This window comes from Eptesicus fuscus, chromosome 13 (assembly GCF_027574615.1).
Source record: "Eptesicus fuscus isolate TK198812 chromosome 13, DD_ASM_mEF_20220401, whole genome shotgun sequence".
In the NCBI taxonomy this organism is placed as follows: domain Eukaryota; kingdom Metazoa; phylum Chordata; class Mammalia; order Chiroptera; family Vespertilionidae; genus Eptesicus; species Eptesicus fuscus.
In genome coordinates, this window is record NC_072485.1 from 75,776,120 (window position 1) to 75,788,213 (window position 12,094).

At 57.0% G+C, this 12,094-nt stretch overlaps 1 protein-coding gene across 2 annotated transcripts in view; it reads left to right on the forward strand.

Moving 5' to 3' along the window:
- Positions 1-12,094, forward strand: part of ABTB2 (ankyrin repeat and BTB domain containing 2) — a 141,068-nt gene that overhangs the window by 106,318 nt on the left and 22,656 nt on the right. For both annotated transcript variants that reach the window (XM_008146818.3, XM_054725764.1), the window contains exons 2-3: positions 773-919; positions 6,853-7,066. In XM_008146818.3, the coding sequence (XP_008145040.2) occupies positions 773-919; positions 6,853-7,066 (361 nt within the window). The remainder of the gene's footprint in view (positions 1-772; positions 920-6,852; positions 7,067-12,094) is intronic.

Consider the following 12,094-nt stretch of genomic DNA (forward strand, 5'->3'; position numbering starts at 1 on the left):
ACTGATTAAATTCCTGTGGGTATTTGCCTTAAAAAAAAAAAAAAAAAATCAGGGTGGTGGACAAAGAGGCATTGATCAAAGAAACAGCCGTCCCTAAACGTTGGGAATGCGTGTGACCGCGTGCTCTGAGGAACCCACATGTAATTTTCAGCCAGGCTGATTTTGCTTGTCTGGTGCTTTCTAAGAAGCCACACAGTGAGTCGGAGAAATGAACAGGCCGCCCCCCTGGGGGCGGATGCTGACAGCTCGGCTCCCCGGCCGCGGCAGTGCTAATGAAAAACACTAATTGGGCTTGGCCAGCGGCTGGGTCGGGACGGGTCCCCTTCGGGAGGGGAGCGGGCAGCATCTTTCTCTGTGGTTTCTCCCAGGGCCCCTCGTGGCTTGAAGAAGGAAGGGGGGCAGCACAGGAGGTGAGAGGCTGGGGCGGTGCTGCCCGTTAGGCCGCCAGGTGGAGGTTGACCCTGACACAGCCCTCCCCTGAGCTCCTTGTCACCCCAGCACCCTGACAGTCTCACCGCACCGGGGGCGGGCGAGGCACCCTGCACATGCCCAGTGAGTGCGGAGTAAAGGAGTGAAGGAGGTCTTGTGCGGCTCCCAGCCTCCACTTGGCTCAGCGCCACCTGCGAGCCGGCCGCCGCTCGCCCTGGCCCTGCAGCGCCGTCCTTGGTGGGAGTCGGCCGTCCCCAAGTGGAGCCTTGACAGTTGCCACCGACGCTGCTCTGCCAAGAGCTTCGCTTCCCCGGGGTGACCTGTCTGTCTTGTCTCCCCACAGGTGTCCTCTCCCTCCCGGCGTACTTCAGCCCCTACAACGGCGGGTCCCTGGGCCAGGACGAGCGCGCCGATGCCTACGCGCAGCTGGAGCTCCGGACCCTGGAGCAGTCCCTCCTGGCCACCTGCGTGGGGAGCATCTCCGAGCTGAGTACGTGTGGCACCCCCTCTGGCTGTGGGGGAGAAGGCGAGGGTGAGGCTGGCTTCTGGGTTCCGGCCTCCTCCGTCGTCACGTTTCTTGCCTTCCCTGGACGCTCGGTCCTCCCGGGCCGGAGGTCGCACACAGGTGGCCCACAGTCCCGTGTGGCTTGGCCGCGAGTGGCCGTCACCGCACCCAGATGATCTGGGGACACGGGGCTCCGCTCCTGCGTGGCAGCGACGGGGGAGGGCCCGTGGGCCGCGAAGCGGGCATGTGTCCCCTACGTTGCCACGTACCTCGTTATGCTAGAGTTGGCCTGTTTCACTCATTGATTTTACCCGCCTGCCCCCAGAGTAGTGACTTCACCACCAGTGTTGTTTTTAAAGGAAAGCGCCCCTTAAACCTCAACCTGGAAAAGGGACAATAAAAACAGAGCCGCTCGGGGTGAAGGAGGGCACCCCAGGCCCTGCAGGAGCCCTGGCACCCCCAGGACCTCAGGGCTCTGCGGCCAAGGTCACTACCCAGTTATTTGAGACATCAAACTGCACATCCTTCGTCCTTCCTTCTCCCTCACTGTGTCCTGAGGCCACGACCACCGGCGGCGGCCACACACCCAGGGGCCCTCGCGCGCAGGCTGGAACAGATGGCGCTTCGCTCAGCCTTTTCCATTTATAATTTCTTGGAGTTTTCTGGCCCCTGAACAGTGAACGGCGAACCTTTCTGTTGCTTGAGGACGCGGCTTCCTCCCTTCTTTCTTCCTCCCCTTCCCAGGACAGGAAACAAAGGTGCCTGGTTCCAGGTCGCAGAGCGGATCAGTGCTTGGGACTGGGAGGGAAAGCCAGCCGTCCGCTCTCTGTCTTCTGGGGGACGGCAGGATGGCCACCTGGGTCCCCTGCCCCCCGAGGGACGTGCAGGGAGCGGGCGCGGTGTGCTTGGAAAACTCTCCTGCCCCGAGAGCAGTGAGGGATGCACTCAGCCTTCAGACCATCGGAAGGCATCTTGGCTTTGTTTTGCATCTTGGACATTGAGTACCTACTGTGTGCAAGGCACCGCATGATCTCATGTACTCCTCAGAGCAGCTCAGCAAGGTGTGTGCTGGTGAGGAAACTGAGGCTCAGAGGAGAAAAGTGATTTCCCCCCAGGTCAGGCGGCAAAAGGAATCAGGGTGTGGGCTCGACTCGCAACGTACCTGCTGTTAGCAGAGCTCTTTCACGTGGGACGTGGGCTCCCTGGACGGGGCTCGCGGCCCTGCCACCAGCATTCGGGCAGCTGACGTCGAGGCTGGGCCCTGAGCCTTTGTCCTTCCCCACGCGGCCTCTGTCCATTGCCGTCCACAGCCAGGCCCACGGGGCACTCAGAAACATCCCTCAGGAGAAGGGAGACAGAGTCCTGTCGGTCCCACCTTCTAAAACTCTCTCAGATCTTAGTTTTCCCCTTTCACCCCCTCCACGGCTACCCACTCAGCCCCAACCAGGGCCGTTTCAAACACAAATTGGATTATGTTACCCATCTGCTCAGCATCCCCTCTGTGCCCGCTATGGTTGCCCGGCTCACTCAGTGAAATCTGATATCCTCGCTGTAGCCCACGATGGAGTATTTGATCTGGCTTTATCTAGATGACCGGGCTCCAGCCACCCCAGCCTCGTGGCCACATACATCACACCCCAGGGCCTTTGCACTTGCTGTTCCCTGTGCCTGTGACCTTTCCCCCTAAATACTCTGCAAGTCTCTGCCCAAATGGCGCCTTAGTAGGCCTTCCCTGAGCACCCCGCGTGGATGAGCATCCACTCTCATTCCTCTGTCTTTCCTCTTGCGGCTTTGGTTTTTTCAAAGCCTTGATCGCCACTTGACATTTATCATCTATTCCCATGTAAATACTTCTCCCTCACGGTGTCCTGAGGCCACGACCCGTCAGCTTCATCTGACCTGTGAGCTTCATGAGAATAGAGACTCTGCTTTATCCCCTGTTCCCCTGCAGCCCAGTGATTAGAACGGTACCAGATGCCAGGGGTGTGTGTGTGTGTGTGTGTGTGCTCGCGCGCGCGCGCGCGCGCACATGTGCATTAGGAGCGGTCCCCATCCTGGCCCAGCCACTCCTCAGGGCAAAGGGAAGCAGTAGCCCCATAGCCCCTTTTCACCGACAACCGACAGTCTGTGTCATGCACCAGGCTGCCCGCGGCCCCTGGCTCTGAAACCAGGGTTTTTGCTCATCCCACTGTGAAGGAGGGAGGAGGAGACAAGGTGGAGGCAGATATTGCAATTTTTCTCTCCGAGACTAAAGAGCTTAATGAGGTTAGTGATACTTGGCACCGAGCACCTTGTACCTAAAGCCTTGCCCCAGGTTTAGCAGGCATCAGCTCCCTGCCCTCTGCCAAGCCCAGCCTGCCAGGTAGGTCAAGAAGTTTCTTTCTTGCATCAGGTCCAGCTGCACGGGAACTTGGGCACCTGTGTGTTCCTCTGTCCCGCTCTGCCCATGAAAATGTCCATGGGGCGGGGGGGGGGGATAAGACACAAACAAAACAAAACCCCTCTTTTAAAGGCAGCCAGATGGAGGAGCCTGCTGAACTCCAGCCTCCGCCGGCTTTATTGGTTTTATGGGATGGCACCTAATGAGGGTGGGCAGCCCGGAGTGAAACCTGCGGCACCTCTGATCGAGGCGCTCTGGTTAACGAGCAGCGAGGGCGGGCTTTGCATGCCCGGTGGGTGTTTCTGGGCTTCGGACCGAGGTTTCATCAGGCTTAGGATCAAGTGATTCTCAAGTACAAGAATTTTCCAGAAGCAGCTCCCAGTGTCCAATCTGGGCCAAGGCTTCTCATACGAGCTGCGGGTTTTACCCACCCTGCCCCCACGCGGCAGACTGAAACTGTAATAGAACACGATAAAAATAAATGTCCAGAAAAGTAAACTAAAAGACATGTAAAACGCGAGCCAATTTTTTTTATTATTATTAGATTAGATAGACATTGCTATGGAGTTGTTGTTGTTTTGAAATGTCTGAAATTTCTGAAATTAACTTGTTGCGACCCAGTAGCAGCTTGCAGACCTGTGGCCGTTTGCAGACCACACTTCCGGAGGCAATGGCGCAGCCGCCAAGGGCAAGTGGTGGGAGCACGGGGCCCCCAGTTCAAGGCCTGGCTGGTTCACCGGCTCGTGGTGCGACTGGGACAAATCATTTCACTTCTGTGAGCCTGTTTCCTTGTCTGTAAAACAGAAATGCCCCCCTTAAGGGTGGTTGTAAAGACTGAATGAGATTTTCTCTCTTTTCGTGTCTATCGCGGAGCCGAGAAAATCTAAGGTGGCCGGGAGGAAAATCTCTCTGGGAGAACAGCCAGAGCGCGCGGCTGCCGTTGGCCACGAATGAGGGGTGCAGAGCAGTGTGCGTGTTCAGATGCCTGATCGGGATTGGCTGGTTGTTGAGAGAGACTGATGGCATGTCGCTGGGCTTGGAGCCAAGAAGTCCAGGGACCCCCAGCTCCTGCTGCCATTCTGCTGTCTCCGTGGCCTTCCCGAACCTTCTGAGAGCCTCCCTGTTCCAGTTAGGGAGCCCTTCCGAGGCTCCCATTTCTTTCTGGATTTTTATTTTATTATTATTATTATTGTTGTGTTTTTTTTTGCCTGCATTCTGGCTGGAATTGTGTTGCCAGAGGGTTCTCCACCAGGAACAAGAAAACAATCAGAAACGTAATTAACGATGACTTCCACCTTGTCTGCCGTGGGAATGGTATCTCCACAAGGTTTCTCTTGGAGGCAGACCGCAGGCTCTGTGGCTCCTCCTCCGCTGGGCCCTGCGGTCCTGCCCGAAGTGAGGGCGTTTGGGCCCGGGGAGGCGGGAGCCGGGTTTCAGCTCACTGCAGCCGACTCAGCTGGTACGACGAGCTGTGCTGAGGCGGCTGCGGGGTGGGGGTGTCGGTGCCGGTTTCTGCCACCCAGGAGCCCGAGGGCAGGGCTGGGGGCTGGCATTTCAGGGCCCGGCCTCCTTTCCTGGGAAATGTGGGGCCGCGCTTGACTGCAGACAGAGGTCCTGGGAGGAAGCAACAGCCTGCAGGATAGAGGGGTGAGGGGACTAGGCCAGCAATCGCGATGGTGTTGTACTTAACCTTTGTCGAGTTCTTACTCTGTGCCGAGCAGGATGTGGAGTGCTTCCCACCTATTATTTACTGATTGGGACCCGCACAGTTCAGAGGTTAGCTGTGATGATTCTCATTTCACAGATGAGGAAACCAAGGCTCTGATCGGTAACGTGTGTAAGATTGGAAGTAGCAAGAGCCCTGACTGGACACTGGGAACTATGCTCGCACCCACGTACCTGGTGATGCTCAGACCCCACTGGGCAGTAGATTCGCCAGGGGGACTTTTACAAAGTCCAGATGCCCGGGTCCTGCCCCAGACCCATTAAATCAGAGTCTTGGGGATGGGAGCCTTTTGTCAGTAACTTGCTGCCCTCCACCCTCTTGGCCAGAGGGTGGGGTTTGCTGGGAGGCACCCAGGGAGCCGAGCCACAGCTGCAGGGACGAGCAGTCAGGCGTGTGGAGAGGAGTGAGGACCTTGGGGTCGGGGACACGCTCTTTCCCAGCGGAGATCTCCAATTCCAGGGGTGCCACTGTCCCTGCTCAGAAGCCGCACACCATCGCTGTGGCTGTCGTGGGAGAACTGGGCAGCGAATGAGCTCAAATCAAGCCCCGGACATGGTATGTTAAGATGAAACGAAGGTGCAAGGCTATTTCTTCATTCTCGAAGGGTCTGCTGAGCACCTGTTAGGCAGTAGATCCCGGGCAGGGTGCCGGGGACACCGTGGAACGAAGTACCAGCCTCTGAGAAGCTGCAGAGCGAAGATAAACTGAATAAGCGAATGACTTGGTTCTGCCATACATTGAATGACACTTTACCTGCCAAATGACAACCTGCATATTTGTCCCCCCTCGGGGTCAGCCATGACCGGATGGGAGGAAGCTGGCCCCCAGGGGAGGCCCTTGCGTTCCCAGGCCCGAGGAGGATGGACCGGCGCCACTTGTCCCAGAACCGAGGGGCCCGCAGGTGCCTGGGGCGGCTTCCCCCATCCTTTCTCAGCATTGTGGCCGCACACAATGGCGGGAGCTTCCTGCCCGGGCTGGGGGGGTACTGAAAAGACTTGACTTGGGCAGAAACACAGCACAGGACGTGGGGCCCTGAGACCCCACAGCCCAGGCCCCGGCTCAGCTCACGGGCTGTGGAGTCCAACAGCCTGGTTTCCAGTGTAGACCATGGCCGAGCCCCCTGACCTTGGCCGGTGAACAACCGCCGGGTGCACCGCGGCCTCCCTGTGAGCAGGCAAGTGTGTGGGGTCCGTAAGTGTTTGTTTACCGGCTGAGCCTCCATTTCTTCATCTGTAAAATGGGGATAATCCGTGGCCCCCGGCATGTTAAGGATCACATCAAATCCTATTTCCAGGGAAGTGAATGCTTAGCGCGCAGTGAGTGCCGGGCGGATGACGGTGGGGGTGCTGCTGCTTGATGCGATGGGGACTGAGGCAGCGTCCTGACTGAAGTACCTGGGCCTTCGCACAAGACAGCACAGGGGCGTCCCCTGCGTCTGGCACTGGTTGTGGGAGGCTGGGCGAGGAGGCCCAGAGGGATTCCCTGGGTCAGAGAGCTGGGGCGAGGCCCGTGGGGTGGTGGAGAGAGTGGGGATGTCGAAAAAGAAACCGCATTCGCCTGCGCTCCGGAGGGGCGGAGGGGCGGAGGGGCGGGCCGCCAGGTGTTTCGTTCAGCTGTGTAGGCAAGACCGAAAGTGAAAGGGAAACCAAGCGGTGGCGTGTCTAGGTGACAGCTTCCACCCCCGCCCAGGGCAGACTGTAATTAGAAGGCTTTAGCTGCAAGCATCCTTGGAGAATGTGGGCCGGGAACTCAGACTTTGTTTTCTCTTTCCTCTCCTCCCTTCTTCCCGTCCTCCCCCCCTCCCCCCTGCAGGTGACCTGGTGTCCAGAGCCATGCACCACATGCAGGGGCGCCGCCCCCTGTGTCCTGGCTCCAGCCCCGCTCGGCAGGCCCGCCAGCCACCCCAGCCCATCACCTGGTCCCCTGACGCCCTCCACACGCTCTACTACTTCCTGCGGTGCCCACAGATGGAGTCCATGGAGAACCCCAACCTGGACCCCCCGCGAATGGCCCTGAACAACGAGCGGTAGGGATCTTCCTTGGGCTGCACACATGGTGGGCCGGGTGCCCAGTGTGCGTGGACTGACGGGGGCCTGCCGCCCTGCCTATGAGGAGGCGGCTGGCACCGGGTGGGCTGGGATGCAGATGGGGAAGGCCTGGCCCAGGAGGCAGGGGGATTGTTGGACCTGGGCTGAGGCACAGGGGTCAGTGAATGTGGGCTTTGGCCTCGGTCTCGGGTCTGCCGGCTCTAGCGCCCACTTCCCGGACTCTTGAGAAATCCAGTTGCCTCTTTTCTAAAATGGGGTGCTCACACCTCCCGGGAAAGGTGGTGGTGAGAAGCGCGTGAGCTGCTGCTCTGAGGAAAAGCACTCAGGACAGTGGGCGGAACTGGCCTTCGTCAGTGGTAGCTGCCACCTCTTTTGACGACAGTGGTGTCACTGTTAGGGTTTTAGGCACGTTTTTTGCTCCATCCACTCATTTTACAGACAAGACCTTATGGCTCTGGCAGGTGACCCGATCTCCAGGAGGCGAGTGGTTGAAGAGCCCCAGGATCCAGGCCTGCTGGCTGCCGGTCTAGTGTTTTCTCTATGGCATTCCAGCTCTTTCCTGGCCTGGGGCAGGGAGGCCTGGGGCAGGGAGGCCTGGAGCAGGGAGGCCTGGGCAGGGAGGCCTGGGGCAGGGAGGCCTGGGCAGGGAGGCCTGGGGCAGGGAGGCCTGGGTAGGGAGGCCTGGGCAGGGAGGCCTGGGGCAGGGAGGCCTGGGCAGGGAGGCCTGGGGCAGGGAGGCCTGGGGCAGGGAGGCCTGGGGCAGGGAGGCCTGGGGCAGAGAGGCCTGGGCAGGGAGGCCTGGGGCAGGGAGGCCTGGGCAGGGAGGCCTGGGCAGGGAGGCCTGGGGCAGGGAGGCCTGGGCAGGGAGGCCTGGGCAGGGAGGCCTGGGTAGGGAGGCCTGGGCAGGGAGGCCTGGGGCAGGGAGGCCTGGGCAGGGAGGCCTGGGCAGGGAGGCCTGGGCAGGGAGGCCTGGGCAGGGAGGCCTGGGCAGGGAGGCCTGGGCAGGGCCGCTCAGAACAGATACACAGGTTGTGTGCTGCACAGGGGCCCAGTGAGGGGCGTGAGTGCGGACACATGTGGGGCCATGTCAGCCTGAAGACAGGACGCCTCTTCTCATTGATGTCCCCAGTAGTCCTTCTTCTCTGGTGTAGTGTGACATTTCTTAAAATGTGGTCTCAAGTGTTATCTGGGCCAGGAATACTGCTACTAATGCAATTGCTAATACCGCTATCGATATTACTGATATAACCACTGCTACTAACAATAATAATTAATAATGCAACGACTTACAAACGCCACCGCTAATTATAGCTAGCATCACAGAGCACAAACAGAGACAGATAGCATCTTAAGTGCTTCACTTACTAACGCACATTTCTCCCTCACGTCCGTGGATCCGTGGGGAAGGGGTGTAAGGATTATGAACGGTGGCTTCTGTGATGGAGTCTGCAGCCTAATGAGGGAGGCAAAAGACAAGAGAGAAGGGAACAGATGAGCGCAAACCAGCAGACGGTGGCGGAGGAGGCGGGTTGCATGGTAATGTCCTAGGTTGGCCCTCAGACCCTGCGGCCGGCCCGATCCAGTCTGGCTCTGACGCTTACTAGTAGGTGGGCGTGTCGTTTGGCCTCGTCTTCTTAGCCTGAGAATAATAGTGCCGCCTCCAGGGGCATTGTGGGGTTCATTGAGTGAATGCATGTGAAGCACTTAGACTCGTGAGTGCCTGGCGCACAGTACGTCAGCTGTCACCATCTTCGCCGTCATCGTACTCAGGAGGATGTTCGGAAAGGCTGGGGCAGTGGGGTGGCATCGGGACAGACCGGGACTGGGCCTGGGCCTAGGAGACAGCCACAGGCAGGGTGGCATGAGCAGTGGAAGTCCCAGAAGGACTTTGCTTGTTTCAAAGTGCGTACTTCATGACAAATGGATCTACATTTTAAAAACACAAAAATTAGGTGTGGTGTTTTTTTTTTTTAAAAAGTCATCACTAATACTTGCTTCTTGGGGGGCTTCGAGCATCCTCAGAGGCGCCCTGGCTGTGATCGGAGCAAGACTCCTTACCTCTGAGCCTCAGTTTCCTCCTGTGTGAGGTGGAGAGCTGAGCAGTGCCTACTCCCCTGGGGGAGTCCCCTGTTCTGGGGAAGTGCCCCCGACACAAGTGAGGTACACAGCGTGGAGAGAGGCGCCTCTTTGTTCCTTTCCAGATGCAGGGGGTGGGGGTCCCCCATGAGCACTTCACATAACTAGGAGGCGCCCCGATCGGCCATGTGCTCAGTCTGAAGAAGGGGGCTCGTTAAGCTTTTGCTCAGCTTGCGAAAGTGTTTTCTTACAGATAATAGAGATGATGGCACTGGTGGCTTTATTCTACTGCCTGTGGCTCCCTTAAATGCCATTTCGAGAAGATTTGCAACGTTAAGCTCTTTTCTCTCTTTTCCTCGTCTCCTTTTTTGCATTAAATTTCCATCTGTTTGCCCAAAATGGCAGTAAAAGGAAGAAGAATAGCTGTTGGGTGAATTAAGGACTTGTTTGCATGTGGTCCCCAGACTGGCCCACCCAGCAAACCCGGGAGTGACTTGTTTGTGGTCTGCAGTGCAGAAGCTGTCCCTCCCGCTGCCAGGCCTTCTCCATCGCCCTCAGAGCACCTCCCTCCTCCGAAATCACCTTGCTTACGTATTCGCTTTACTTACTTGTCTCCAGAGCAGTGGTTCTCAACCTTCCTAATGCCGCGACCCTTTAATACAGTTCCTCATGTTGTGGTGACCCCCAACCATGAAATTATTTTCGTTGCTACTTCATAACTGTAATTTCGCTACTGTTAATGAATCGTAATGTAAATATCTGTGTTTTTCGATGGTCTTAGGCGACCCCTGTGAAAGGGGTCGCGACCCACAGGTTGAGAACCGCTGCTGTAGAGCCTAAGACCATCAGAAAACACAGATATTTACATTGCGATTCACAGGGATCACCTAAGACCATCGGAAAACACAGATATTTACATTACAATTCATTAACAGTAGCAACATTACAGTTATGAAGTAGCAACGAAAATAATTTTGTGGTTGGGGGTCACCACAACATGAGGAACTGTATTAAAGGGTCGCGGCATTAGGAAGGTTGAGAACCACTGCTCTGGAATGTAAGTATCATGGGTTGGCCTTGTCCCCACTGTGTCCTCGGCACGTAGAACAGTCCCTAGCACATAGTAGGGCAGTGAAATATTTTGTTCAGTTAGTGAGATAGGCTGTAGAGCCTGAAGATTGGACGCTTTGGAGTCAACGACCGTAATACGGGGTCTCTGCTCTGCCGTTTACCAGTTATGTACTTTGGGGAAGTTCTTTAACTTCTGAGGCCTCGGTTTCCCCAGCTTTTTAAATGGAAAGTGGCTTGACCTACTTCCAAAGGTTTTTGTGGGATCAAATGAGGTCATGTATTTAAAGGACGTAGCACACAGAGTAAACTCTTCACACATGGCAGCTGCTATTGTTGGTGTAATTAGTTTTCACAAACCTATGGAAGCACTAGAATAACTAAATCTTGTTTAATGCATAAGTAATGCAAAAGCAGGGGTGACTTTAAATATCACAACCCCTCAAAGGCAGGTTTTCCCTCCCTCTCATATATGCCTTCTTCAGTCCCTGCCCTTAATTCCCTCTTAACTCAGCCCGGGCAGTAGCCGGGCCAGAAGACGAGGTAGACCAGATGTCACAGAGGACGAATGCAATGAGGACTATTTTGGACAAACACATGTACAGACTTCAGATTTATCATAACGCACCACCCAAGGATTTCAAAGAACTGAAAACTGGATTTCATCCACCTGTTGGTTCAGAGACCAAGCAGTGAGTGGAGCACTTTCTGAAGTTACTGGTGTCCCGGGCCCCGGGCCCCTCGCTAGTTGGTTTGGCCACAGACCTACATGTGGTGGGCGGTCCTTGCTCAATGTTAAGCTTGGGAGTGATGTGCCCTGGTTTATTTCTGCCTGGGCTAGAAGCATCTAGACAAAGCTTTGCAGTTTATAAAGCACTTTAGATGCAAGCTGTCTGACAGATCCTCACATGAGCTCTTGGGGGAGCCATTGCTGTCACTTACAGGCGAGCAGCCCGAGGCCTTGAGGAAGGGTCAGCAGGGAACCCAAGGGCACAGCGAGCGAGGAAGAGGCAGATCTGAGTGCAGGCGGGGAGGCCCGATTATAACAGCACAGTGAATTCACACGATCCCCGGTGATAGACCCGCCCGCCTCCCAGGAGAAAGGCAAGATCCTGGAAGCCGGGTCTCTCGGTCAGCACCTCCTCGACCCGGCATGGCTGGTGCAGCTCGATCTCAACTACTCCGAGCCTCTTCTCCAATAGACTTGAGTTCACTGGTCCTGGGAGGCCAGCCTGAGGGTGGGTCTCTCTCTGTCCAGCATCCAAAAGGGAACAGGCCAGGGATTGGGGCAGACAAAGGAAGTGGCCGTGCCAGGCATCGGGCTGGAGACGGGACAGCATCCTGGCCCAGCCACTGACAAGTGCCCTGGGAAGCTGCCCTCTGCATATGACTTCCTGTCCCATTGTTGGGCCCACCGGTCCTCACAGGGGGAACTGCCAGGCCCCAGGGCCTCATTCGTTTGGAGTGTTTTTATAACCCGGCAGCAACAATGCCCTTTGTCTGCAGTATTGCTGGAAAACCCCTCTGCAGAGAACTGAGCTTCCTTTCTTAAGGAAGGTCCCTCCGGAGGCTGAGCCGTTGGCTTTCCAGACAGGAGGCTGGGGCAGGAGAGCTCCGGTGGAACCTGGCGTCAGGCGGGGCCGCCTCGGGCCTGCTCCTGCTTGCCTGACGGGCAGCTCTTAGCTGTTCCTCCTCCCACTGGACCAGCCGCCTCTGACAGCCGTCTGTGCCCCGCTTGCTACTTGAATATTTGAGATTTGGGGGAAGAAGGCTCTTCAGGGATCCATGTGCACCCTCTGGCTTCGGGGCCCAGCCCAGCCTCCCGTTCCTGCCGACATCAGGGCTGATGGGGCTGTGGGAGC